Genomic DNA, 23,213 nt, shown 5'->3' with positions numbered 1-23,213 from the left:
TTTCCTTTCCGCCCGTCCTTCGAGTCCTGAACTGCACCTCCCTTCACCCCCACTCCGGTTCATTTGCCTGCATTCTCACCACCCTCAATCAACCGGGGAAGGGGGCACATGCTGGAAAAAAAAATACCCAAAAACGCCCCTTCATTACATGACATGATACGATTTGCATTGAAAATAACCCCGATCCCTCCACTTTCCAGAAAGTCCTCACTTAAAGAATTTCCCTCAGCTGCTCCTTCTGCGTCGGACTGAGTGTTATGGGGAATTTGACGTTATATTTGACAACGAAGTTGCCGCGCTGCCCCGGTTTCTTGGAGATGGGCATGCCGAGACCCGGGTACGAGTCCGACGAACCCGGCTGTGTCGGGCCGGCTTTTTCAATGTTGAGGTTCTTGCCGTCGATAGTCGTGACGGTGCGCCTCCAGCCGGTGAGGGCCTCTTTGAGGTCGAGATCGACAGTGTGGATGATGTCGTCGCCATCGCGGGTGAAGAGAGGGTGTGGTTTCTGAAGACAAAAAAAGTTAGCTGAAGTCTGGGAAGAGAAGCGGGGACAAAACCTACCTCCTCAACAATAAACACTAAATCTTGCTGTCCGCCCTCTTCTTGGTCACCCACACCCTTGAAGCGAATCTTGCTGCCCTTCTTCAGACCAGGCTTGATGGGCACTTCGAGGACCGTATCCGTGGTGATGCGCTTGCCTGTCTCGTCGAACATCTTGCGCTTGATTTTCATCTTCTTGGTAACGCCGGAGAACATGTCCTCGAGGGATATCGGCAGCGGCCGCTCGACGGTCGTCACCTCCGGGGTTGTCGCACGTGCGCCCCGCATGCTCTCGCCAAACGACTCTCGGGCGCGCCGCCTTTCACCCCCAGATGCGCCCGAAGCCGCCGAGGAGGCTGATGGGCGTGGTCCACCGAAAATGTCTTCGAAGAAATCGCCCCCTAGGCCGGCGTCGCGGAAGGTGTTCCGGAAGAGATCGTTGGGGTCGGTGAAGGTGAAGTGGGACGTGAAGGTGCGCGCGCCGCCCGGGCCCGCCCCGGAGAAGAAAGAAGCGAACCCGTCGGGCATGCCACCGGCCGCGCCAGCAAACGGATGCGCGCCGCCGGCACCGGCACCGGCATCCGGTGGCGGGGCGCCGCCGCGGAGTACAAACTCGAGGCCGAACTGGTCGTATAACTTGCGCTTCTCTGGGTCCTGTTTCGAAGTAGCAAAGGTCAGCAACCTTAGATAACCACACAAGCAGCAGTTCTCATAGGGCAATGGGACTCAGGATCAGATCGGATGACATACACTCAGGATCTCGAAAGCTTGTGACACCTCCTTGAACTTCTCGGCTGCTTTATTGTCGCCAGGATTCTTGTCTGGATGCCATTTCAAGGCAGCTTTCCTATGTGAAAGGGTTAGCAGCGCGATTGCTAGTAATTGAGATGGAGTGGCGACAGCTTCGAGGCTCTCAATGCGGCATGCCATACTCGATTCGCCTCCCGCTCGCTCGGCCAACTGCAGCGAGAACTGAGAGGGAAAAAAAGGGCGTCCTGGGAAGTTGGGCTTGCTTACCTGTATGCCTTCTTGATCTCATCTTGGGTAGCGGCTGGGCTAACGTTCAGTAGGTTGTAGAGCTTTGTCTCCTTGACCATCTTGAGTGGTTCTTGGCACTCGGAGGCTCTCTTGTGTACGGTCGATGGTTGCTCGTCGTTTGTTGGTGGTTGTTGTTGCGGATGTCTAGGAGGAGGTTTAAGGTCGTGCGGAGTGAGCTGACCTACGTCTGTTCTGAATGGTTGGCCGATTGAAGCAGATGCAAGTGAATCGTGACGTTGCTTGTGTGGGGAGAGGAGAAGTAGCGAATCGCGAGACTCGCTTGCTAGAAGGGTCTAGAGGCTTCGTGGGGGTTCCCAGACTTACGAGAACGCACTACACTACTGTTACAACACCGTTTGTTGCGGGCTGCGACAGTGCAGAGATGGGAATGGAAAAAGAGGCCTCACAGCCGAATTGAAGCCGAGGGTTTGCCAGGTCCTGCGCCCCAGAACTGGAACATTCGAAGCTATCAGCCCACGCCGGTAACTACCTATGACGCAACTGCACCAAGTTCCTTGGTGATTGCTTTGTAAAATACAGATGCAAACGCAACCTGCACATTTACAATTGGAATGCAGTCTTCCTATTCAGGGCCGTCGGCGATAGCATAGACCAACCGGCTTTGTCCCTAGCTCTTTCACTCCTCAAAGGTCGCCTATCGTTGTCGTTGTTGTCGTTGTTGTTCTCTTTGCTCCGCACCCCACGGAAAGTGGTAAAAAGAATTTGGGAAAGAGGCGTGGTGGGTCAGGTTATAACGTTTACCTCCAAGTCAGTCAATCAGTTCCTGCCTCGGGTTTAGATTCAGATTAGCTGGCTGCCAGCTGACAACAAACATGAATTTGCTTGTTTTCCACGTCGCATTTACCAAAATAACACACTCTTCCATACGCCTCAGAGTACGGTATGTATGTACCAATATGTCTAAAGGACACGAAGGGTAGGTTATGAAGCTGTTCTTATCAAACCATAAATTGGCCTCTACTACTGTCGCTAGGTTTCTTCTTGTCTTCCGCCTTCTTGTCCCATCACCTGTTACGGATGACTCGCAAGGCATACCTTCACCGCTAAAGCCACTTCCGTAATCTTGAGGTTCATCACCTCGTCATCAGGCTGCTATGGCGAGCCATCTTCCGGCATACAACAGCGACTCCGTGTGCCTTCCGCAGGCTGGAAATGATGGAAGTGAAAGCCGAGCGGCCTTGGCAAGAGCCTCAAAGTGCACTTAACCCGTGATCGACCTCTTCAACACGCTCCAGAAGGAACAGGGTTGAGGGCGTTCTCCGCATGTACAATACACCACGCGTACGCCGGGACGGGACCCAAGCCGTCAACCACTAACCTGCCCCATCCTGCCGGGTACTTCCCTCTACCTCCCCAGCCAACACCAACACCAGAGATTCCCAAGGCATAGGTCCTTGATTCTTTTTTTGACCTCTTGCTGGCAGTCTATTTCTGGTATTGCCCCAGGCAGGTGTCATGTCCGTTTCAAGCTCTCATCAGTTCGGAGCAATCTCTCCCTCTACTCTACTCTCCTCTCCCTCCTATCAAGCCTCCCCCGGGTCCCCATGAAGCAACCCAAGTCCCGTGTTTACAAGGCGAGTGGACTGCCGGCGACATGGGGCCATAGGATCTGGCCGTATTTGTTTCTCTTCTTTTCCCCGTCTGTGAGCTGTGCTCAGTCAACATCATCTGATCAGGCGATTCTTGTCTCCTTGGTTTCCTACCGTTCACTTCAACCGCTGGTCGGGGTCCCTGGTCGCTTTATACTGCTTGTTTATCCCTTGGACACTCGCTGCCTGCTCTCTCCAGAATGGTCAGGTACGTCATTGTTGGATTTGCCGGCCTGGTTGTCGGCATGTTTCCTGTTCTGGACTAGGCTGTTCCCCTTTGAGAGAAAAAGAATGCTTAACCAGCCAACAGGTGATGGTGAAATCAGCTTCGGAGGTAGGCAGGACGTGTCGAGCCTGGTCACGGCTCTCGAGGGCGCTTCGCTTAACGCAGCCGCAGGCGCGGCCAGCGCGGCCAACGCGGCCAGCACAGCCAGTGATGGCGCGGCGGAGGGTGGCACCAGCAGCACAGCGGCTGTCTCCAGCAAACCGCTTCCTCTACCGTTGTACCGCTAAGAAGGCATCCGTAGGTAACACAAACACGGGTCTGGCGCTCACTGCGCAGGTCAGTTATTGCCCGGGCATCCTCACCAAGAACGCTCTCAGGTTAAGGGATGACGACGACGGTGATGTCGATGTTGACGATGATATGATTGACGTGGATGACGACGGAGAGGATGACGAGTGAGGTCGGTTGAGCGGTGGAGTGAACGTTGATTGGGGTCGTGCGGATGTTGATGGGGACCGGCGAGGGAGAGATCTATTCTGCTTTGGATCTGGATCGCTCTTGATCTGGCGTCTGGGCCTCTGCAGTTGACCTGATCTGATGAATTAGGTTTCCGGGCGGGGTGCGGGTATGTGGATGGAGTTCAGAGAACCGGATCAGACCGAAGGCGGGAGACGAAGAGTCAAGAAGAAAGCTCAGAGAGGGTAAGGAGCGTGTCCGAAGGGTATTGTTCAGATTGTGTATGTATACGCTAGGGACCAGAGTTGTATTCGGGCACCAGATGCATCCCTGATCACCACGCAATCTAGAGCTTGTCTTTTTTTTTTTTTTTTTTTTTTTTTTTTTTTTTTTTTTTTTTTTTTTTTTTTTCTTGGGGGTGGGGGGGGGTGGGTTTGCTTCGCTGAAGCGAAATCGAGCATGCGACACATTAGGCTGGGCCCACTCTGCTTTGAGAACACGAGAATAAGTGAACGTCAATAAGCATTATCCCTGCGTTGTTGATGCATTGCTCTATCTCATCTATTTAGTAGCTGAAATGTAGCAAGCGCCTAACCATGTCTGTACATGACAGAGGGTCTAATGCAAGGTCAAAACCGAGTGACTTTTAGCATCTCCCTCAAAGTGACCAGGTCCTCGTGCGGCGTCCCAGATCCCGAAGACTCGCCCGGCCCAACTGACGAAGGAGTTCTCGGCGGTTCGAGCTCTCCGGTACCGCACCGCGACGGTCCAGCGGCTCCCTCCTCCCTGGGGAAGTCCTACTTCTCCCACGTCTTGAATGACTTCTGTCGCTGCCTCGTATTCCACGCTAGCTTCGCGCTGATACTATTGACCCAATCTTCGCTCCTCCGCCCACGCGGCTGGACACAGGCAAAGGGGTACCTGCTCGCGCTGACCGTGACGTAGTCGCCCGGGACGAGCTCGATGCGCTCGCGGCCGTCGAAACTCGCCCAGGAGCTGGTGCGCGCGTCGTAGGGGACGCCGATGCGGAGAACAATCGTATCTGGCAGGATGATGGGCCGAAAGGAGAGTGTGTGCGCGCAGATGGCGGTGACCAGCATGACCGGGTTCTCGGGGTGGCACAGGGAGCCACCCGCGGCAAGGTTATAGGCAGTTGAACCGGTTGGGGTGCTGACGCAGATGCCGTCGGCGGAGACGGAGGTGAAGTGCTCGTCGTCGCCAAAGATGTCCACGCTGGACATTGCTGGACTAGATTAGCGACATAGTCTGAAAGGATTGGGTCTGTGACACCTACTCGGATTCGGTCCCCGGTCAACGACCACCTCGTTCAGCACATTGTACGTTCCATCCGGCCGATGAGTGTGCTCATCATCCTTCTCTTCCCCGATCAGCTCCTCGACCAGGTCCCTCAGCGGCTCCTCGTGGTCCTCGTCCGCTCCGTTCCCTGCGTGCTGCCGATCTTGTCTCGGCCTCGAGCGCCTCTTCTGGCTGCGCATAACCGTCGCTTCGAATCTCAACCTCAGGCTGACCGTGACCCCTTCATTGAAGGCATTCGTCAAAATCTTTTGGTGGTCCTCAAAGTCAAATTTGGTCAGGAACCCAAGACTCCCCAGCGCAAAACTCAGCACCGGCGGGACGATCCGCTGAAACAGCCAACTGGCGTACAGCACCGTGCCATCCCCGCCCAGGGTGATGACAAAGTCGAACGTGTGCGGCCGGGCCCGGCACGTGTCCCCGTCCCAATACCGCAACCGCTTCGCGATGTCCCAGCTCGCCTCCTCGCTGACCTCGCCCGACGCGACGTAGTCCTGTCTCAACTCTTCCAGCAACCCGGCGACGTCAAACTTCCTGTTCTCCTTCAGTTTCCGGTCCACGTAGATCGTGTACCTGACATCCCTCTGGCGGTCCAGAAGCCAGCGACACAGCTCTCTCGTCTTGCTGATCAACTCAGGGTCGTAGATCTTGGTCAACAAGAAAATGTTCTTAACGCGGAACTTCAGCCGCATCGACCCCAGCCGGCGGCTGAGCTCTCGGACGCCCCAAGCCATCTCGCTCAGCTGCTTCTTGGTGAGCAGCCGCGAGTTGGGCGCGTCGTCAGACACGGACCGGCGGTCGAGCTGCGAAGGCGCGGGCGAGCGGACCCCTGGTCCACCGCCAACACTGTCGCCCACCATTGAGCGGCGCCAATGTTTCTCATCGAGCTGCCCGGGCCCGTGAGACGAGGTGTTGCTACTGCCACTCCCACCGTCGTCGTAGTTGTCGTCACTTATTGATGATGAGTCCACGTCGCTGGAGGTGAGTGAGCTGCGGAGGACCGTGGCACGGGGATGGCAAGGTTCATCTTCGTCTTCATCTTGGTCTTCCTCTTCTCGTCCCCGTTCCCATTGTTGTTGTTGTTGTTGTTGTGGTGGTGGTGGTGGTGATGGTGGTGGCGGCGTCGTTGATGGGCGATCTTTCTCCTCTGGTTTGTGGTGATGGACGTGAACTTGATCGTGGCCGTCGAAATGCCCATTCTTCGGGTCCAATGGGCGTTCCAAACCGACCTCGGATGAGATATCGTCCGCCTCGCGCGAAGCAGTACCGTCAAAGCGGTGGTCGACGTGCGTGGTGGTGCCGCGGTGGTTGTGGCGGCGGTGATGTGCGGGAGGATGGGCTTTCCATTGGTCGGCCAGGAATTGATGGACGAGGCATTCTGTTTTCTTTGGGGGCGGCGGTGGCTCCCGGCGCAGGTGAGGCGGGATGGATTCGTTTGCTACGAGGGAGCTCTTCCGGCGATATGGATTCGACTCATCGAAGACAACCTCAACCATTATCAGCTACAATGCCGCGAAGAGATGCAGAAGTGCAAAAGTTTACCTCGACCGGAATCCGATCATCGTCGCTTGGAGATGAGCGGCCATCCTCGAACGAGACTCGTTTCGGGCTCGTTTTCTCCATCGATGCGGTTGACGAACATATACCCCCCTCGCAATGGAATTGGTTTTACGGTGTCGGTCTTTGTAAGATAATATCGCCGAAAGTCAGCCGAGACTGTTGTAATTTGTGCGTGCCCTGATGATAGCGCGAGAATTGCTGGGTCGACTCATTCCTGCGATGGTGTGGTAATGCAAAATCATAGGCGGCATCTCGAGATCGTCGATTCCTTTGAACACCATGTCGTCAGGTACGTACCATGACCGTTGAGAAGATGCGCTGCGTCATAGCGGGGTAGCGGCAGGCAGTACTCGTAACTGCAAGACTCCGCACCAGCCCCGCACTCCTTTCTGGAGTCCTTAACGGTTTTGGCTTTCAGTTACCATACCGTACAGAACGTGCGCGTCAATGGGCACGACGGGACGGACAGGAAGCTCTCTTTTGCTGCCTCAGAGGGAATTTGCACCTGGAATCGTTGTCAATAACCGAAAGCGTGCCTTTGGCCGAATATTCCGAGAAATACATTCCGGACATTCAGAATCAAGAAACGGCGTGTTTCATTTTCTGCCCCGACTTGTAAGGTAACAATATACCAAAGAATTTACGGGTTTGTGGCGACAACTCAAAACAGCCAAGGAAACGAATAGAGATCTGAAGGGGCACCTGGAAGTATTGTAAGCGAAAAACTACGGAAGAAGAACCGCGGAACAGGAGGTACAAAAAGTTCAGTTTTCCTCTCTCTCCTCCCAAAATAGCGCTCTCTTTTGGCAAAGGTCTAAGCTATCTAGGTACTGCAAAGTTCCACCTTAACCTGATGCAATATACGGAGTTAAGTACGATCAAACAAGGTGTATCGACGCGTATTTGTATGGCACTACTAGCGACCCCAGGACTTGCTGTACGAGGTTTGGTAAATATCAAGGCACCCACCCGTGCGTGGCCGCACTTTCTTCCTTTCCGCCAAGCCTATCCAGTTGAGATCGCCACTGAGCGGTTCCGATACCATTATTTTACTGTCTACCAAGCGCCTCTCCGGCCACTGCTTCCCCGGAGAACCACGAGGTGACGCAGATATTGGAGAGACCAACTTGGGCGCCACAAGCAGCAACAGCAGCAGGCCGAGGCGGTGAGACGTGAACGAAAATGAAGCACCTTATCCTCGTGGGCGCGTGCTACCTTGACACGATCCTGACGTGAGTTGCCTTGATCTGAACACACAAGCAAACATACGCGTGCACATCCACGCAACAACAGTCCTACAAACCTACTGCCCCTACCACACCCTGGCGGGAACCGTGGGGGGGAAGAAGAGGGGGGCAAGAAGAGGGGGTGGGGTGGGCAGCATGACGATACACGAACATTTAGCATCCCACACAAGAAGTCGGTGCCGCCTCTAACACGCACACGCAGCGTCCCTCACTTCCCGGCCGAGGACTCCAAGTTGCGCGCCACGTCGGTACAGGTGCGTCGCGGAGGCAACTGCCCCAACTCGCTCGAGGTCCTGGTCCAGCTGCTGGCCGCCGGTCCGCGCCCCGGACTACCGCTCAAGCTGCACCTCGTATCATGCCTGCCCGACGCCAGGGCGGCCGCCACGGCCAAGATTCTGTCTTCGCTCGGCGCCGACAAGGGGGCCGTCGACTGTAGTCATTGCCTCTACCGGGAGGGATATGAGGAGCCAGCGAGCAGTTACGTGATACGCAGCGCCGAGACGGGGAGCCGGACCATTGTGAACTTCAACGACCTTCCCGAGATGACGGCGAGAGAGTTTGAAAAGATCGCCGACACTTTCGTCAAACAAGGGGAGGAGTGTTGGTGGCACTTCGAGGTAAGAGAAGAGGGAAGAAAACAGGAAAAGGGAACCAAAAAAAAAAAAAACAATAGAAAAGAAAAGCAAAGAAGGAAAAAAAAAACGTGGCCTCACCCGCACAATGTCTCGGAGTGCGGGAGATCGCGGCATTTGGCTGACTTGACTGTATGGACTCCAGGGCCGGATCCCAGAGACAACGCTCCAGTGCATCCGCTACCTGCGCCGGGTCACACCAAAGAGCACAATCAGCGTCGAGGTTGAGAAGCCGAATCGGGAAGGCCTTGTCGAGCTGGCCGCGGAGGCCGACGTGGTCTTTTACTCGAGAAGCTGGGCCGAGGTGAGTCAAACCACCCCGGTTTCTGGGTCACACATCTTCGCACGGCGCGATGGGCTGTTTCACGTTCGCGCGGGGCCGCTGCGAGACCCGGGTCGGAAGATGGGCGGGACCTCTGACCAAGCTTCCCAGAGCCGAGGGTACAAGAGCCCCGAGGCCTGTCTCAGGGCCGAAGCGGCGTCATCGAGGGCGTGAGTTTGTGTCCTTTCCCCTGCCCGTTTGGAGCCTGGTGCGGCAAAGCTGTTGACACGTCTGTTGCAAATGAAAACCTGCGCTGTTGCTGCGTAGCTCCCTCATGTTGTGCACGTGGGGAGAATGGGGAGCCGGGGCGCTCTCGCTTCCAAGTGGCGAGTACATCCACCACCGTGCAGCGCAGTCTGAAGGTCGAGTGCCAGTGATCGAGTAAGTGGTCCCCGTCCATCGCCCAGTCTGGCCGTCCATGGTTGGTGGGGATAGGAAGGACACAATTCGTGTCTTTCTGCAAGTCAGACGAGGCAAGAGAACAGGACAGAGAGAGAGGACCGCGACAAGTCGGGGGCCGGGGGGAGGCGGGGCTTGCAGCCGCCATCGCATCCCATTTTCTGCGCCCCCATCGGGTTTGTTCTGTTCCCTCCGGCCGACCCCCCAAATTCCTTTGCAAGGCCGTTTCGGAGGCTCCAACTTTTTACTTGGTGGGCTAACGGTGTGTTGTGGTTTCAGCACTATCGGCGCGGGTGACACATTCATCGCTGCAATGCTGTATGGCCTGCATGCTGACGCCTGGAGCCGTGAGACAAAGCTTTCGTTTGGGGTCGATTTGGCCACCAAGAAAGTCCAAAGGGAGGGGTTTGCAGGACTGGTACCCTAAGTGTGTGTGTGTGTGTGTGTGTGTGTGTGTGCGTGTGTGTGCGCACTGCGTAAGGTCGGGCGCTGGCGCATCTTGTCCCAACAGCGAGCGCCTCTCGTGATGACGTCGATAGGATCCAATTTCGCAGCTGAACGAGTCAACAATGCGCAGAGAGGCAAGTGTGTCGGAACCAGCCAGGTGGCAGGGGGGAGGGGGGAGGGGGGTCGCGCGATGGAGTGCGCGCCGCCTGTGAAGGGCGCGAAAGGGGTAAAATAGGGGGGCAATGCTGACGGGCATTCTCGTGATCAAACTCCGGGGAGCGACCCCGCTGCAGAATCCCATAGTGTGCAGACTAGTGCCGAGAGTTGACGGAGGCGAGTAAATGGATGACCAAAAAGACACATTCAAGCCCCAGCGCCGACAGAGAAGATAATCCGAGAATAACCCGCCGATGAATGAGGCAGGAGACGGCGCTGAGGTGCGCCGCGGAAAAGGCGGTGAAATTACACTAGTTCAAGTCGTGTGAGCGAGGTGCTTCGTAGTTTGAGGGAAGTGGGGGTGCTCGCCTGGGCACTGACCGCGGGCGCTCATCCTGCATAAAATTTGGTGGTTCCTCGGGGGGCGGCGCCCGACGCGCAGGCCTGTGCAGGCCAGCCCCAGGACAAGCCAGGCTTTTTTCAGGCTTTTCAGGTCGTAACGAACGTGGACCCCGCCCACCTTCCCAACCAGGGCAGCGAGGGTAGTGTACAAATTAAATACACTAGCTCCACAAAACGCCAGGTTTTACTGCAAGGACACAAGGTATGTAAGGTAGGTAATTATGAACATACGTAAGGTACATAGCGTACTTGCATGTACCTCAGGTAATCAGCAACTCGCTTGTGGGGTTCGGCAGCAGCCCGACCCACGCTGCTTTAGAGGCACGTACCGAGTACGGATTACACTAGTCCTACTAGTGCGCGCGTGGCTCACGCACATTTCCGGAATGCCTACCTACGTAGTGTGTAGTGTAGTATGACTTGGCGGGAAGCGAGCAGGTGCCGACACCACCGCTATTATGCGAAAGTCGAGCCGAAAGCCGTGTCTGCGGCACCTGCCAGCAGCCTGGGTCAATGCATCAACAAAAAGCCGACACACACAAGAGGAGGAACAAAACGAAACCGGAAAGGAGGTGCGACGCCTAGGTTTTGATACGACCTGTCGCATGTAACGTGGCTAGCCAGCCGAGGCTCTCCTTCGCACCAGAGGGGGGTGGTTCACTAAAAAAGCGCGCAGGCAAGGGAGAAGGAGGGTTTTGTGCTGACGAAGGCGCGGCAGGAAGAGAGAAGACACAGCCAGGCGCGGGCCGGATCGACAGCGCGAGGCCAACAATCTCGGTGAAATGAACTCGCACCGGCGCATTCCGATGGGGGACGGAGTCGAGGGCCCAACCCAAGTAGTGCGCTGCCGGCGGTCTCGGCATGCGTCCCGGTTGTCCTGTCTGGTTGTAGCACGCCTGGTGCGCGCGCTCGGAAGATGCGGAAGGTCGAAAGTGAGCGGCAGCAACGGCGCGCTGGCGATCGTATGTATTGTACATAGAGTTGGTGGGTTCACCCAAGGATTATTGTTTCTGGCAATGATGCGACAGTCTGGCGCCGTGTTCGAGTCGGTCAGATCTGGCCCGCCGCCGAGCAGGAGCACCCCATTTCTGCGTTCTGAGGATGGATTTGCGTAGAACAGGCTAGAGTTGGAGTGGAACTGTCGCAAGCTTCTGGGAGGGTGGATGGTGTGGGTGGGCAATGTTCATGGATGAATCTCGCCGTGCGCGGTTCCGGGGTGTAGACAGGACCTACCAAGTCGTGTAGTATACGGATTACTGTGTATGGATCGCTCAAGGTCCAGAGTTGCAGTGTAGCACACAAGTATGGAGCGCGAGGTTGTTCCTGTGGGCGAAGATGCTGCGCAAGTCCGCAGGCGCCTTCATCCCTGTACGGGTAATCCGAACACTGCGCCGCGTTGGGCTGTCTTGGGAGAAAGGGGAGGGGGGGATGACGGCTGGGCCGAGTGCAACTGGCAGCGTATGTACTGCGTTACTAGTAAGGTAATAAAAAAAGTACCTTGCTCTGTAGTGTACGCCGTGCTCTCCGTACCCCCGTCTCATTCGCGGCCCTGTCGCGACCCGCAATGTGATACGCCGAGTACTGTCTCGTCAAGTCCCCACAAGCCAACCTGGGCGCTCGGTGTTTGGCATTTCTGAGCAGAGCAAGACGTGTGGCTAACGTAACTTGCCGGTAACGTTATTGTATTCCGTACTCCGTCCACTAGTGTACCTGCATTACAGAGTCCGTCGCTACCATAGCAGGTACCTAGTGTACGTAGCTGACAGGGGTTGTCTCGGGTCGCCTCTGTCGGGGTTGCGTCCGAGTCTCTGATCTTCTGGTCACCGTACACTACCTTGTGAGAGTTGCAGCTGACAGATACACTACGTTCTCGACATCTGCAAGCCTCAAGGTTGCCCTCCGTGACGAACTGGTGTTAGGCAAACCTCAACCTCTGTCGCATTTGATTGTGATGCCTGACCCCTTGTGAACACCGGCCCAGTGCGGTGAGAGCAGCGCCATGGCTCACGGGACCTGCCGGAATCTGAACCGCTCGCCGCTTCCCCATGGCCAGCCCCATGCATGCTTGTTGGAGGGTCTGCTGCAGAGAAAGCAAAGACTGGAACATCGTGGCGTTTGTGAAATTCATGCCCTGCTGCTGCGAAGGGAGTTCACAGCCGAGCCAGGCCAAGAGAGGTTACACTAGTAATCAGCGATTGGGTGGAACTGCCACCGAAGGGGCCCAGTTGCCTTTTGCTGCGTCCGGCCATCATATGGGGCCCTTGGCTTGTCTTGCTCATTGTGCGCCCCGTTTGGGAAGGTCTTGGCGGCCAGCGTTCCCCTGACCCGTCGGTGCTGCAGGGGAGCCGCCCCCAGGGACATCTTTGTGAGATTCCCCATCGGCCAGACACCGAAAGTCAGAGCCGTGCTTGTGCGCTAAAATTTTTTTTTTTTCGGTGTATGGAGTAGCGTATTGTACGGACTACTCCGTGAGCTGATGTCCGCAGGATTGTGCACGTAGTGTACATACACTATAGTGTGGTGCACTAGTCTAGTGTTCACTACTGTACGGAGTAGCGCATCTCGAAAGTGTAGCGAGATCATCAAGTAATCCGTACTTGCTTCCGTACTTGGTAGGCATCGATCATCACGGCTCGGCCAGTGCCCAGCTGCAACGTGACTGTCACAGCTCGTTGGTCAGCTTCGCATATCTGCAAGATGACGGAAAATTGTCGGCACATTTATCGCTGCAAGTGAACCGCAGAGACACCATAGAAATGCGTAAGACCTGGAAACGCAGCCACTCCTTGCTTCGTGTTGAGCTGCAGTGTTCAGGCTCGTTTGCTTTGTAGTACGTACCTCCTTCCACGGTAACGTTATTCCGGACGAAGCACAGGTTCGTTTGGCGACCCTCGCTGGTCATAACTACATGGGGAAATGGGGGATGCCAAGGCCGACCATTAATCGTACTGTGTACATAGAGAAGAGAAGAGAGGGGTTGTGGGTTTGAAGGCGTTTTCGAACGCGCCGCCTTTTTTCGGCAGTCCAAAGTTGGAGTCTGCGGCGATACGCCTCCTCGGCCCTCTGTGGGGGGCGCTCCAGGGAGACCCAGGCCGGCCGGAGCATTGCCGTTGTTTGTCGCAGTACGAAGACTGTACGAGGTATGATGGGTAAGTTTGACCCCCTGTCTGGGTATCAACAGGGGGCCTGACAGGCGGGCGCAGGCAGGCGCAGGCAGGAAAAACTGGTGGTAGAGGCACAAGAGGTTTTTCCAAGAGATCCCTGTCGGTACCTGTACAGGGGGTGAAACTTTGGCTCGCAACCATAGTAGTGTACGTGTACATACAGGCAGTGTTTTGTCCACTACACAGTAGTGTACACCAAGAAGGCTGCGCATTGACGAGGCGCCCGCGCGGGTGGATGCTGACGCCAGCAAGTTATGGATGCCGCCCTTGCGGATCCGAGCACAGAAATAGGTCCAGGCCATAGCCGGGATGGAAGCTTGGCGGGCTCTGAGAAAAAAAAAGGCATGCATTTGTTTCTGAGTCCCACCCTTTACAGCCAATGAAGAGCCAGAGACGGTGTTCGAAAACTCGCAAGGCAAGAAAGACGTGGGGAAGGTGCGATCTGATCAGGGATTTGTGGGTCCTACACTAGGCGTGGCGCGCATGGGGGTCGGGAACTCTTCCAGGTTGCAGTTTCTGCCGCCGCAAAGCAACCTCCGTCGTGACCGAACATCCGTGGATGCGGGTGGAAACGCCCTTAGCGTGGTGATCCGGAGGAGCAGGTATGCTCTTCCAAGAGAACTGCGCACGGTACCATTCCATCCGGCAATCTATCACAGTACGGAAAAACTACACTGCAATTCGGCGCAATCCGGATGCTGGGATTCCTCTGCGCAGCAAGCAGTCATACACTACTCCTCCTGGCTCACATCCACTCGGCTCGACCGTCCGCCGTCTTAGTTCCTCAATCAGCCGATACAATGACGATCAAGTGCGGGACCTCAAGACAGCCACGGCATTACTAAGTTGAACATGCGTCCGAGAAAAACACGAGATTCGGTGGATGAATGGCAACGCTTCGCTGCGGAGTTGAGATTCGGTTAGTGACAACAAAGCGTCAACACTTTCCCGTTGCAGCCGATCAGAGCCCAGGCAGGGTGGCGGAGTTGCTGGCAATTGAAGAGACTTCACCCAGGATCGCCATCCTCAGCGGAGCCTGGGGCACGGATGTCTGATATCTGGCACCCGCAGATTCGAGGCCAACGAGGAATGAATGTGGTGTGTGAAGGCCGACCCGACCCCGAGCTACACTGACTATGCCTGGCCGTTAGTTTCAATGTTACGCACCGGACGTCAAGATTGAGATCCAACGACACAGCAACATGTACCCAGTACGTGTTTGTCAGCCGACTTCACTGCGATTTGAATGGCCAACCAGGTGCCTGGTACTTATGGAACAAGGGTCATGGGTCCATATGCAACCGCCGTCGCTGATCCTGGCCCTGATGCTTGGCAAGATTCAGAGCTGTTTTTCCAGACACACCTCACCCTTCCGTTCGGGCCTCGGACACGCCCCTTTGCTCTTGGATGGGTGGCTCTGAGCAGTCCACTCCGACTCCCAAGCGTTCCCTCGCACACGCCATGGGTCCCCCAGGCACACCCCCAACCCCGACAGCCAGCCATTCATGTTCTCCATCCGCCGCCCCGATTTGCTAACTTGGACAACAGCCGCCCCTCGTGTGGTCGTCTCGCTGCCGCCCTGGTCCCCCTGTCTTCTACGGAGTAGTTATTGTCTGCATCCATCGAACATCAAATTCCAACCACGCTAACCGGCCATCCTGCGGTCGCACCAGTACAGAGTGCCTCCGTGCATGTCCTCAATAACGTACAGGTATGGCCGGAGGGAACCTGCCCTCCAATGGCACGGCCCACAAGGTGGGTTGGATTTGGTCTGGTTGCCATGGTACTCAACCTGACGTACCAATCCATGCTCGTCAACAAGGGTCCGTCTTCACGGAGTACGGATTACACTACTATGGTACAATACATTCAGCCAGCAACTACTCGCGACCACGACCACAGGCAGCGGGGGCGTCATAACTCGTTTGCAAACCTCGCGAACCAAGCCCGCCTGATCCACTTGCCTCCGCTTGACCGCCCACTGTCTCCCGACACCTTCAATCCTCCACAGCAATATCACGCTACCCGCAACCAGCCACGGGCAGCCTGCTGCGAGCGGCTAGGTTCTTAGTGTACGTTCCTCTCTGCGACCCTGTGCCAGAGTGCCCCTTGCAAGTGGCTGGCCCCACCCCTATCCCTGCCTACTTGAAGTGTACGGAGTATGTACACTACTACTACACTATGTTCGGCCTTGCAAGGGCCAGATAGCGTTCAAAAAAGAAGCGTCCCACAACCTGAACATTCGGTGATGCAGGCCATCAGCCCGAAACCATCCCGCAGACGGTCCCCGTCCCCAGGGCCGGGCAGGCTAAACCCATCCCTGCACGTGCATATGACGCAGGCCTCGAAAGCCCCAGAGTCATGGAACAAGCTCCGTTGACACGCAGCCTCCATCCTAGCATGCCAAAGCGGCAACTGGAGACACTCATCACTCAGATGAGCACGTAACTATTAGTGTAAGAATGTCTCCCTCTCCACGCCAGACATGGCTAGGGAGACGACTTGCCCAAACCGAGGCTTGGTTCAGTGCTCTGATTTCACCCAACGAATCTTCCCCCTTTTCTCACCCACTTAGCTACCAGGGCTCATTCCATCTCTGACTTACATTTGGACCATCACACCTCTTCAATATCAACCCAGCGTGGCTTGATATAACGTCCACCCCACTGGCAAAGAACTTGCCTGTTATTGTCGTCGACACCCTCGAGTCTCATCTGTCAATTTCATGCCTGAATATTAGTATTCAACATTCACCCAAGATGATGCCATCACTCGTCGGTGCCAACATGCTTGGCATGCCTCACCAGCAAACTGCCGGCGGGACATACACGGTCGACGCATTCCTCAACCAACTCTCGAGACAACTCATCGGGAACACGAGGAGGTATTCCAGGGGAGCAAACGGGCAGCAAAGAGGGGGGAACGGCATGAGGATATCCAAGCCAGGCAGCGCCAGCAACAGCCCGAGATCGTCAACAATGCAGGCACGCCGGAGAACGCTGATCGGGGATGGCTTTCGGGGCGGGCTCCAGACGATGTCTCCGGCGATGGAGCAGATACCTCTTCCTACGCCAGCTGCAGAAACCCCGAACGAGCATTTCTACGAGCGGCAGACCACGAGGCCGGCGCGCCCGGTCAGCTGGCACCCGTCCTCGCAGAATGCACAGCAGCCTCTCTACGCCCTACCAGACGCAGCTGCCTATCCCTATGCGGCGTACAACGATGCCGAGATCCTGGCGAGCCTGCAACAGTTTCCCCCGACGCCTGCGATCTACTCCGGGTACGCGTCACCGGCAGAGCCCTTCTCGCCGCTTTCACTGCCCTACTCGAGCTTCAGCTCTTCGCAACAGCCCGTCTACTCGCCCGTGAGCCAACCTCTGCAGATGCCGCACCAGCAGCAGGCTCCTCCGTTCTCCCCGGTGACCTGCTCCTCCGACCATCCCGCGGCGGCCGCGTTGTCCGACATTCCGTACCTTCCCCTTCCTCAGGCGGCGGCTGAGGTGCCCGCATGGGAACAGGCCCAGCCTGCTGTCGCTGCCACGTTCAGCCAGCAGACGGCACCTCCAACACCCGAGGATTTTGCCTGCAGCCTTGGCCCAAGTCTGGCCATGGAGACGGCGGCCGGGCAGCAGCAACCGACGAAGCCGGACGCTGCTGCTGAGCAGACATGCCAGCCGGTCATTTACGAAGAAGACGATGACGACGAGCCCGAGGGCGAGATTCTGTACGGCATGGGCCTGTACGATGCGCCAGACCACGGCAAGGAGCTTACACTGCACCAGTCGGTGGTCCTCTCCCTGCTCGGCAGTACCAGGGATCAGGAAGAAGACGGGGACACGGGCAAGGGCCTGGGTCTCAAGCTAGAGGATCCGTGGGAGCCACCTGCCAGTGATGATGAGGATGAGGGCGAGGGTGAGGGCGAGGGTGAGGGCGAGGGTGAGGGTGAGGGTGAGGGTGAGAATGAAAACGGAGAGAACGACGACGGCCAGAACGAGGAGGACTGAGCTGCACACACTGGCTATGTGATGGGCTGGACTCCTTCCTCCTTTTTTTCCCTTTCCCTACCCGCCAGCTCTCGTGTTTTTTTCTTTTTCTTTTCATGTGTGTGTGTGTGAATCAGTCGATGCATGGCACCGAGGTGTTACAGGGTTTTTTTTCTTCTTCTTCTTGATCTCTTATTTTATTATTCTCGTTATTTTCATCATCATTTTTCCCCCTGGAGGGGCCGGGGGGGCGAGAAGGCGGCGAGCAGGAAGGACTTGCAGATACATGACGCGCGGGATACGGCATGGTGAGCGACAAGAGCACACGGCATAGGCACGGATACGGACGGTTCATTATTAACTGGGTAAACGGGATGGTTGGGTGGGGGATGGTTTGGTTGGCGTTTTCTCGGACAAGGCTACGGAGATAGAGAGGGAGAGTCGAGGCATGTGGGTTTCACAACCCAGCAAGGGCCCATTGAACCGAAAAAAAATGAGGATATCCGTCCTGTAATTTTAGGTGAATGCTACGGGTCTAGACGCGTAAGTACTGTATGTACTGTATGTACTGTACATACTTACCTACACTACCTGTAAGCCACATACCCATTTCGTGACTGCCAGCAGTTCAGACTCGAGGCGTGTGCATAGTGTACCCCCAGTGCGAGGTACCGGAGCTTCAGTCATCTGTCTCTCCTCGCTAATCTCATTCGTGACGGGGACCTTCCCACATGCATGCATCTACTCTATAGTTAATGGTGGCCTCCTACAGCGGGAAGATTGCCACCGGAACGCCTAACCGCTGTTATTGCCATAGTATGATTGCGCAACCACACACTTATGGCCTGGGTGTTTGTGCGCAGGATGGAGCTCAGAGAGTGATGGTCGAAGCCGTGTCGGATACTGTATGTGCATACGGTCTGTACGGGTTACGAGGTATGTAATCCGTACAACAGCCGGATGTGCGGAATGCATGCCTCCCAATATTACGGTCATGTCGCCCACTGCAGGGCTCCTAACAGAGAACTTGACCGGACCCCGCCAAACGGGGCCCTGCCGACTGAGGGCATTACTACCCCGCCATAGTTACCCGCCATACCCGCCATAGAGCTTACCCCTCATTGAAATTGGCCGCCAAACAGTTCAAGGCTTGGGGCCGTTATCGGAACAGTATCGGGAACGGGACGGAGAAAGTGGAAAAGTCCCTTACTGGCTGGTAACACGGGTAGCAACAACTCGAACCACGAACAAGGAAAAAAAAAGTTAACGAAGGAAGGAAATTATCAACCAAGTTTTGCCAGGCGATCAGAAATCCCCCCGGCGGATCCCACGAAATCAAGTCTACCTAATAGCCGTACAGTCGTACAGACGGGCAGTACATGACCACCAAGATGGCCTCGCAAAAGTAAACTGCTTCCTTCCGACCCTTCCCCCCCCCCCACCTAACGTTCTCACCGTGCTACCATGCCACCGTGCCACCATGCCACCGGGCAACCAGCACATCCAGACCACAATGTGTACAAGGGCACCCTCCTTCTACGCATCGGCTGACATGGCTTCCCGCTTCTAGGAAGGTGCTCATGCTCGGCGCGGGCTTCGTCACCCGGCCGACCCTCGACATCCTCAGCGACGCCGGCATCCCTGTGACGGTCGGTATGGCTGCCTCCCTCTCTCTCTCTAGGGTCACACCCAACTCTGCGATCGGACCCCAACTGACCAGAGTTGACAAACAGCCTGCCGCACCCTGGCCTCTGCCCAGCAGCTCGCCGCGGGCGTCAAGAATGCGCACCCCATCTCGCTCGACGTGACCGACGAAAAGGCGCTGGACGCCGAGGTGGCCAAGCATGACCTGGTCATCAGCCTGATCCCCTACACCTTCCATGCCACCGTCATCAAGTCGGCCATCCGCAACAAGAAAGATGTCGTGACCACAAGCTACGTCTCGCCGGCGATGCTCGAGCTCGACGCCGAGGCCAAGGCGGCCGGCATCACCGTCATGAACGAGATCGGTCTGGATCCGGGTATGCATGCCTCTCCGCTCCTCCCGTTTAGTAGCCTCCGCCCCAGTCGAGCCAACTTTATTGACGTACCCTGATCCCAAGGCATCGACCACCTGTACGCCATCAAGACCATTGACGAGGTACACCGTGAGGGCGGCAAGATCCTCAGCTTCCTGTCATACTGCGGCGGTCTCCCGGCTCCGGAGGACTCGGACAACCCGCTCGGCTACAAGTTCTCGTGGTCGTCGCGCGGCGTGCTCCTGGCCCTCCGCAACGCGGGCAAGTGGTGGCAGGATGGCTCCGTCGTCGAGGTGTCCGGCAAGGATCTGATGAAGACTGCTAAGCCGTACTTCATCTACCCCGGTTTCGCCTTCGTCGCCTACCCGAACCGCGACTCGACCCAGTACAAGGAGCGCTACGCCATCCCCGAGGCCCAGACCATCATCCGCGGCACTCTGCGCTACCAGGGCTTCCCGCAGTTCATCAAGGTGCTCGTCGACATCGGCTTCCTCGAGGACGCCCCGCTCGACGTCCTGTCGCGGCCGGTGCCCTGGAAGGAGGCCACGCAGGCCGTCGTCGGCGCCGCGTCGTCGTCGGCCGCCGACCTCGAGGCGGCCATCCTCTCCAAGGCGACGTTCGAGTCGGACGAGGACAAGCAGCGCATCCTGTCCGGGCTCCGCTGGATCGGCCTGTTCTCGGACGAGCCCATCTCGCCCAAGTGCAACCCCCTCGACACGTTGTGCGCCACCCTCGAGCGCAAGATGCAGTACGAGGAGGGCGAGCGCGACCTGGTCATGCTCCAGCACAAGTTCGAGATTGAGCACAAGGACGGCTCGCGCGAGACGCGCACCTCGACCCTGTGCGAGTACGGCGACCCCAAGGGCTACTCGGCCATGGCCAAGCTGGTCGGCGTGCCCTGCGCCGTCGCCGTCAAGCAGGTGCTGAGCGGGCAGCTGAAGGACAAGGGCATTGTGGCGCCCATGAACTCGAGGATCAATGAGCCCCTGATGAAGGAGCTGAAGGAGAAGTATGGAATCACCATGGTGGAGAAGACTATTTCGTGATTTTTTTTTTTCCTTTTTGGCGGCTACGGATGATAAAAGAGGCATAAAACAATAGATGGTGATTTGAGGATAGAAAAAAATCACAACAAAAAAAGGTTCCCGTTCCTTTTTTTTTGGTCGTCTTCATAAATCGCTGTAGTTAGTGGGTTGAAATCGGATGGGTTTCTCGACAAGACGTTGCTAACGAAGTAGGTGGTCAGTAAGAATCCATTAGCATATACGAAGGTATCTGTGAGCCTAATCCTCGTTAATTGTTTTACATAATGAATTGCGCGTGCGTCTTGTCAGTCAATCATGACTGTTGGTGGAATGGTCGAGATGGGCAGCTCCGACGGCGACAAGTTGAAGTGTACGGATTACGGAGTACATCCGTATGCATGTACGATGTAAAGTATCGATCCGTCATTTCAAAATTACAACGTTTCAAACTCTTACAAGAAACCTCAGGAAACAGAAAAGCAGGGGAGGCTCTGTTATCAACGCACTACGAATCAAGATTCCGGGGGGCATTATTCAATATTTTAATCTTTTTTTGAGGGCATGGTACAGTACATCTTCACCCCCTGGCGCAACCGCCGCGAGCTGCTGGCCGTCCGCCGGCAGTTCTACCCCGACCGCCATCCTCAGCGGCAACCACCGCGACGGCAAACCCCGGGCCAGGCTCAGTTGTCTAGCACCAACACGGCCGCTACCGCCTACTCGACATACCGTGCTACTACTGTCAACGAGCTACCACCACCACCACTACCACCACCATCATCATCATCATCATCATTGACAACAGCAAAACAACAAGCAGTCGGACGGAGACGGAGCCATGGCGAGAAACAAGAGGCCGTCGCCCGCGTGTCCATGTGGATGCAGCGCGGCGGCTGTCCGCACATGGTCGAGTCGACCGCGCTGTTAACGGCGGCCATCTTGAGCGACGAGGTGACGGGGGGGCCGGGGGCGGGGAGCGACGACGGGCTGGCGAGGGCGTCGAGGGCGTACGCCGTGCGCGCGGCATATTCGGCCGCTTTTAGTCGGTGAGTGAGTCTGATGATTTTTGTTATTATTATTCCTATTCTGTTTGTTCGCTTTTGCTTCCCTCCCATATCTTCCTCCTCCTCCTCCTCCTACTCTTCTTCTTCTCTTCTTTGAAACAGAGGAAAATGGGACGCGAGAGAGAGAGGAGAACATTGGAGACCAGTTACAACTAATGCATTGCCTCTCAAATCCACACACACTCCCCCATCAAAATGTCCTCGAGGATAAGCATTTACGTCCTTTTTTTTTTTTTTTTTTGCTCTTCCTGACCGCGGGACCAGCTTCGTGACGGGCCTGCTCGACTCCCACCAGGACAGACAGCGCAAGATGTCCATGTACGACGTGGCCAAGAGCGTCGGCCTGCCCGCCACCTTTGTCGAGCTCCGCCACCAGGCCACCCACGAGCAGCTCCCCTCCCTGGCGCGCCTGCGCGCCGCCGCGGACAAGGCGCTCGACTGGATCTGGGAGTACTACTGGCGCGGCCTGACGGCCGGCGACAGCGACAGTGACAGCGACGAGCACGAATCTGACGCGGACGAGGACGAGGCCGATGCGTCTGGAAGGGAAGAGTCTGGTGCCGAGGCGATGGAGGGGGTGTTGGGTGAGGGTGATGGTGATGGTGAGAATGATGGTCCTGACGTGACGATGAGGGAGGAGGATGGTTGTGGTGGTAGTGGTGGTGGTGTTGGCGATGGGCACAAGCCGGCACAGGAAAAGGAGATAAGGACGCTGCTGGAGGGGTATTTAGAGGGCAACGAAAAGCAGCCGCAGGAGGAGGAGGAGGAGGAGGAGGAGAAGCTGAAGAGGGAACTTGGGAGGTTCGACGAGGGACTGGTGTTGATGGTGCTTGACTCCATCACGGACAACACGAGGGACAGTAAAGTGCTGCGTCGGGCTTTGGTCCTGGGGAGGCGAATCCTGGAGTGGAAGGGGAACCAAGAGCACGTAAGCGGTGCGGACCGCATGGAAGAGGATGGGCCGGCTGGAGATGATTCGTCTAGGACCGGGATGGACACGAGGGAAAAGATGGCGACCGAGGAAGGTGAGGAAGAGGACGACAAAGAGGAGGTCGAAGACGAGGAAGAGGACGAGGACGACCGCCCTGCTTGGGTTTTGTACGACGCAGAGACCTGGGTACCCAAGCCTATCGGGGTTGTTTGAAGCAGCGAGTTTTCAGACACTCGTGTGAATTCTATATATGCCCTCCCTCTGGAAGAACTCATTGCACCCTATCCCTACCCCTGAGTTCCATGGATGGCCGATGGGGGGGTCATGTGACTGTGGGGCTGATCCGTACGTAGAATATGGATTACATACTACTAGCCCACCACTGGACCATCTGCGGACAACAGAACAAGTTAACGAGCGTCGGACCTTCAAATATAACGTCATTCCCGCCCAGCTAACATCTGCAACCGGCGTCCCCGGTTATCGTGTCCCGAACGGATTAGCCACGAGCCGATTTGAACCACCCGTTTGCTGCAGTACCTTACGCTAGCGTAGTCTCCGGTAACTAATAGTTTGCAGCTCGGGCGTAATTGTGCACTGTGCATTGCATTTGTACGGATTACTAGTACATGAACTCCGCATCCAAAGAGCATGTCCTTCTTCTTGACTGCTGCTGCAA

General features: G+C 56.4%; 7 protein-coding genes across 7 annotated transcripts; 5 read left to right on the top strand and 2 right to left on the bottom strand.

Moving 5' to 3' along the window:
- Positions 1-184: 184 nt before the first annotated feature.
- MYCTH_2300892 (uncharacterized protein) lies at positions 185-2,060 on the bottom strand. Its single transcript, XM_003661413.1, has 5 exons — positions 1,903-2,060; positions 1,558-1,765; positions 1,291-1,387; positions 562-1,194; positions 185-505 (listed from the first exon to the last, which is right to left on the bottom strand). The coding sequence occupies exons 2-5, from the start codon at positions 1,635-1,637 to the stop codon at positions 212-214; spliced, it is 1,104 nt and encodes a 367-aa protein (XP_003661461.1). The 5' UTR covers positions 1,638-1,765; positions 1,903-2,060; the 3' UTR covers positions 185-211.
- An 804-nt stretch (positions 2,061-2,864) lies between these two features.
- On the top strand, positions 2,865-4,176 carry MYCTH_111172 (uncharacterized protein). Its single transcript, XM_003661412.1, has 2 exons — positions 2,865-3,396; positions 3,499-4,176. Exons 1-2 carry the CDS (start codon positions 3,144-3,146, stop codon positions 3,699-3,701), a joined length of 456 nt encoding a protein of 151 aa, XP_003661460.1. The 5' UTR covers positions 2,865-3,143; the 3' UTR covers positions 3,702-4,176.
- A 346-nt stretch (positions 4,177-4,522) lies between these two features.
- MYCTH_2300889 (uncharacterized protein) lies at positions 4,523-7,069 on the bottom strand. Its single transcript, XM_003661411.1, has 3 exons — positions 6,727-7,069; positions 5,165-6,671; positions 4,523-5,113 (listed from the first exon to the last, which is right to left on the bottom strand). The coding sequence occupies exons 1-3, from the start codon at positions 6,805-6,807 to the stop codon at positions 4,668-4,670; spliced, it is 2,034 nt and encodes a 677-aa protein (XP_003661459.1). The 5' UTR covers positions 6,808-7,069; the 3' UTR covers positions 4,523-4,667.
- Positions 7,070-7,926: 857 nt separating this feature from the next.
- On the top strand, positions 7,927-9,771 carry MYCTH_2116851 (uncharacterized protein; the record flags this gene model as incomplete). Its single annotated transcript, XM_003661410.1, has 6 exons — positions 7,927-7,976; positions 8,194-8,608; positions 8,769-8,927; positions 9,059-9,113; positions 9,239-9,326; positions 9,624-9,771. 6 exons carry the CDS (start codon positions 7,927-7,929, stop codon positions 9,769-9,771), a joined length of 915 nt encoding a protein of 304 aa, XP_003661458.1.
- A 6,243-nt stretch (positions 9,772-16,014) lies between these two features.
- Positions 16,015-18,120, top strand: MYCTH_111173 (uncharacterized protein). The gene has a single exon (XM_003661409.1). The coding sequence runs from the start codon at positions 16,273-16,275 to the stop codon at positions 17,515-17,517; it is 1,245 nt and encodes a 414-aa protein (XP_003661457.1). The 5' UTR covers positions 16,015-16,272; the 3' UTR covers positions 17,518-18,120.
- A 620-nt stretch (positions 18,121-18,740) lies between these two features.
- Positions 18,741-20,692, top strand: MYCTH_2300877 (uncharacterized protein). Its single transcript, XM_003661408.1, has 4 exons — positions 18,741-18,901; positions 19,067-19,149; positions 19,230-19,517; positions 19,599-20,692. Exons 1-4 carry the CDS (start codon positions 18,888-18,890, stop codon positions 20,558-20,560), a joined length of 1,347 nt encoding a protein of 448 aa, XP_003661456.1. The 5' UTR covers positions 18,741-18,887; the 3' UTR covers positions 20,561-20,692.
- Positions 20,693-21,006: 314 nt separating this feature from the next.
- MYCTH_2300873 (uncharacterized protein) lies at positions 21,007-22,901 on the top strand. The gene is made up of 2 exons (XM_003661407.1): positions 21,007-21,585; positions 21,868-22,901. Exons 1-2 carry the CDS (start codon positions 21,101-21,103, stop codon positions 22,745-22,747), a joined length of 1,365 nt encoding a protein of 454 aa, XP_003661455.1. The 5' UTR covers positions 21,007-21,100; the 3' UTR covers positions 22,748-22,901.
- Positions 22,902-23,213: the final 312 nt, after the last annotated feature.

The sequence above is a fragment of the Thermothelomyces thermophilus genome, chromosome 2 (genome assembly GCF_000226095.1).
Source record: "Thermothelomyces thermophilus ATCC 42464 chromosome 2, complete sequence".
NCBI classification, from domain to species: domain Eukaryota; kingdom Fungi; phylum Ascomycota; class Sordariomycetes; order Sordariales; family Chaetomiaceae; genus Thermothelomyces; species Thermothelomyces thermophilus.
The sequence above is the reverse complement of the archived record's forward strand: the minus strand, read 5'-3'. Positions and strand labels throughout refer to the sequence as shown.

Bases quoted from the DNA above. Each gene is read 5' to 3' on its own strand.
- MYCTH_111172 (XM_003661412.1), top strand. From the start codon at position 3,144: ATGAAGCAACCCAAGTCCCGTGTTTACAAGGCGAGTGGACTGCCGGCG. The intron at 3,397-3,498 runs GTACGTCATTGT...ACCAGCCAACAG, and splicing joins GCTCTCTCCAGAATGGTCAG to GTGATGGTGAAATCAGCTTC.
- MYCTH_2300877 (XM_003661408.1), top strand. The intron at 19,150-19,229 runs GTATGGCTGCCT...GTTGACAAACAG, and splicing joins CGGCATCCCTGTGACGGTCG to CCTGCCGCACCCTGGCCTCT. The intron at 19,518-19,598 runs GTATGCATGCCT...CCTGATCCCAAG, and splicing joins CGAGATCGGTCTGGATCCGG to GCATCGACCACCTGTACGCC.
- MYCTH_2300873 (XM_003661407.1), top strand. From the start codon at position 21,101: ATGGTACAGTACATCTTCACCCCCTGGCGCAACCGCCGCGAGCTGCTG. The intron at 21,586-21,867 runs GTGAGTGAGTCT...CCGCGGGACCAG, and splicing joins TATTCGGCCGCTTTTAGTCG to CTTCGTGACGGGCCTGCTCG.
- MYCTH_2300889 (XM_003661411.1), bottom strand. From the start codon at position 6,807: ATGGAGAAAACGAGCCCGAAACGAGTCTCGTTCGAGGATGGCCGCTCA. The intron at 6,672-6,726 runs GTAAACTTTTGC...ATAATGGTTGAG, and splicing joins ATGATCGGATTCCGGTCGAG to GTTGTCTTCGATGAGTCGAA. The intron at 5,114-5,164 runs GTAGGTGTCACA...AATCTAGTCCAG, and splicing joins TGACCGGGGACCGAATCCGA to CAATGTCCAGCGTGGACATC.
- MYCTH_2300892 (XM_003661413.1), bottom strand. From the start codon at position 1,637: ATGGTCAAGGAGACAAAGCTCTACAACCTACTGAACGTTAGCCCAGCC. The intron at 1,388-1,557 runs GTAAGCAAGCCC...CCTTTCACATAG, and splicing joins GAGATCAAGAAGGCATACAG to GAAAGCTGCCTTGAAATGGC. The intron at 1,195-1,290 runs GTATGTCATCCG...ACTTCGAAACAG, and splicing joins AAGCTTTCGAGATCCTGAGT to GACCCAGAGAAGCGCAAGTT.
- MYCTH_111173 (XM_003661409.1), top strand. From the start codon at position 16,273: ATGATGCCATCACTCGTCGGTGCCAACATGCTTGGCATGCCTCACCAG.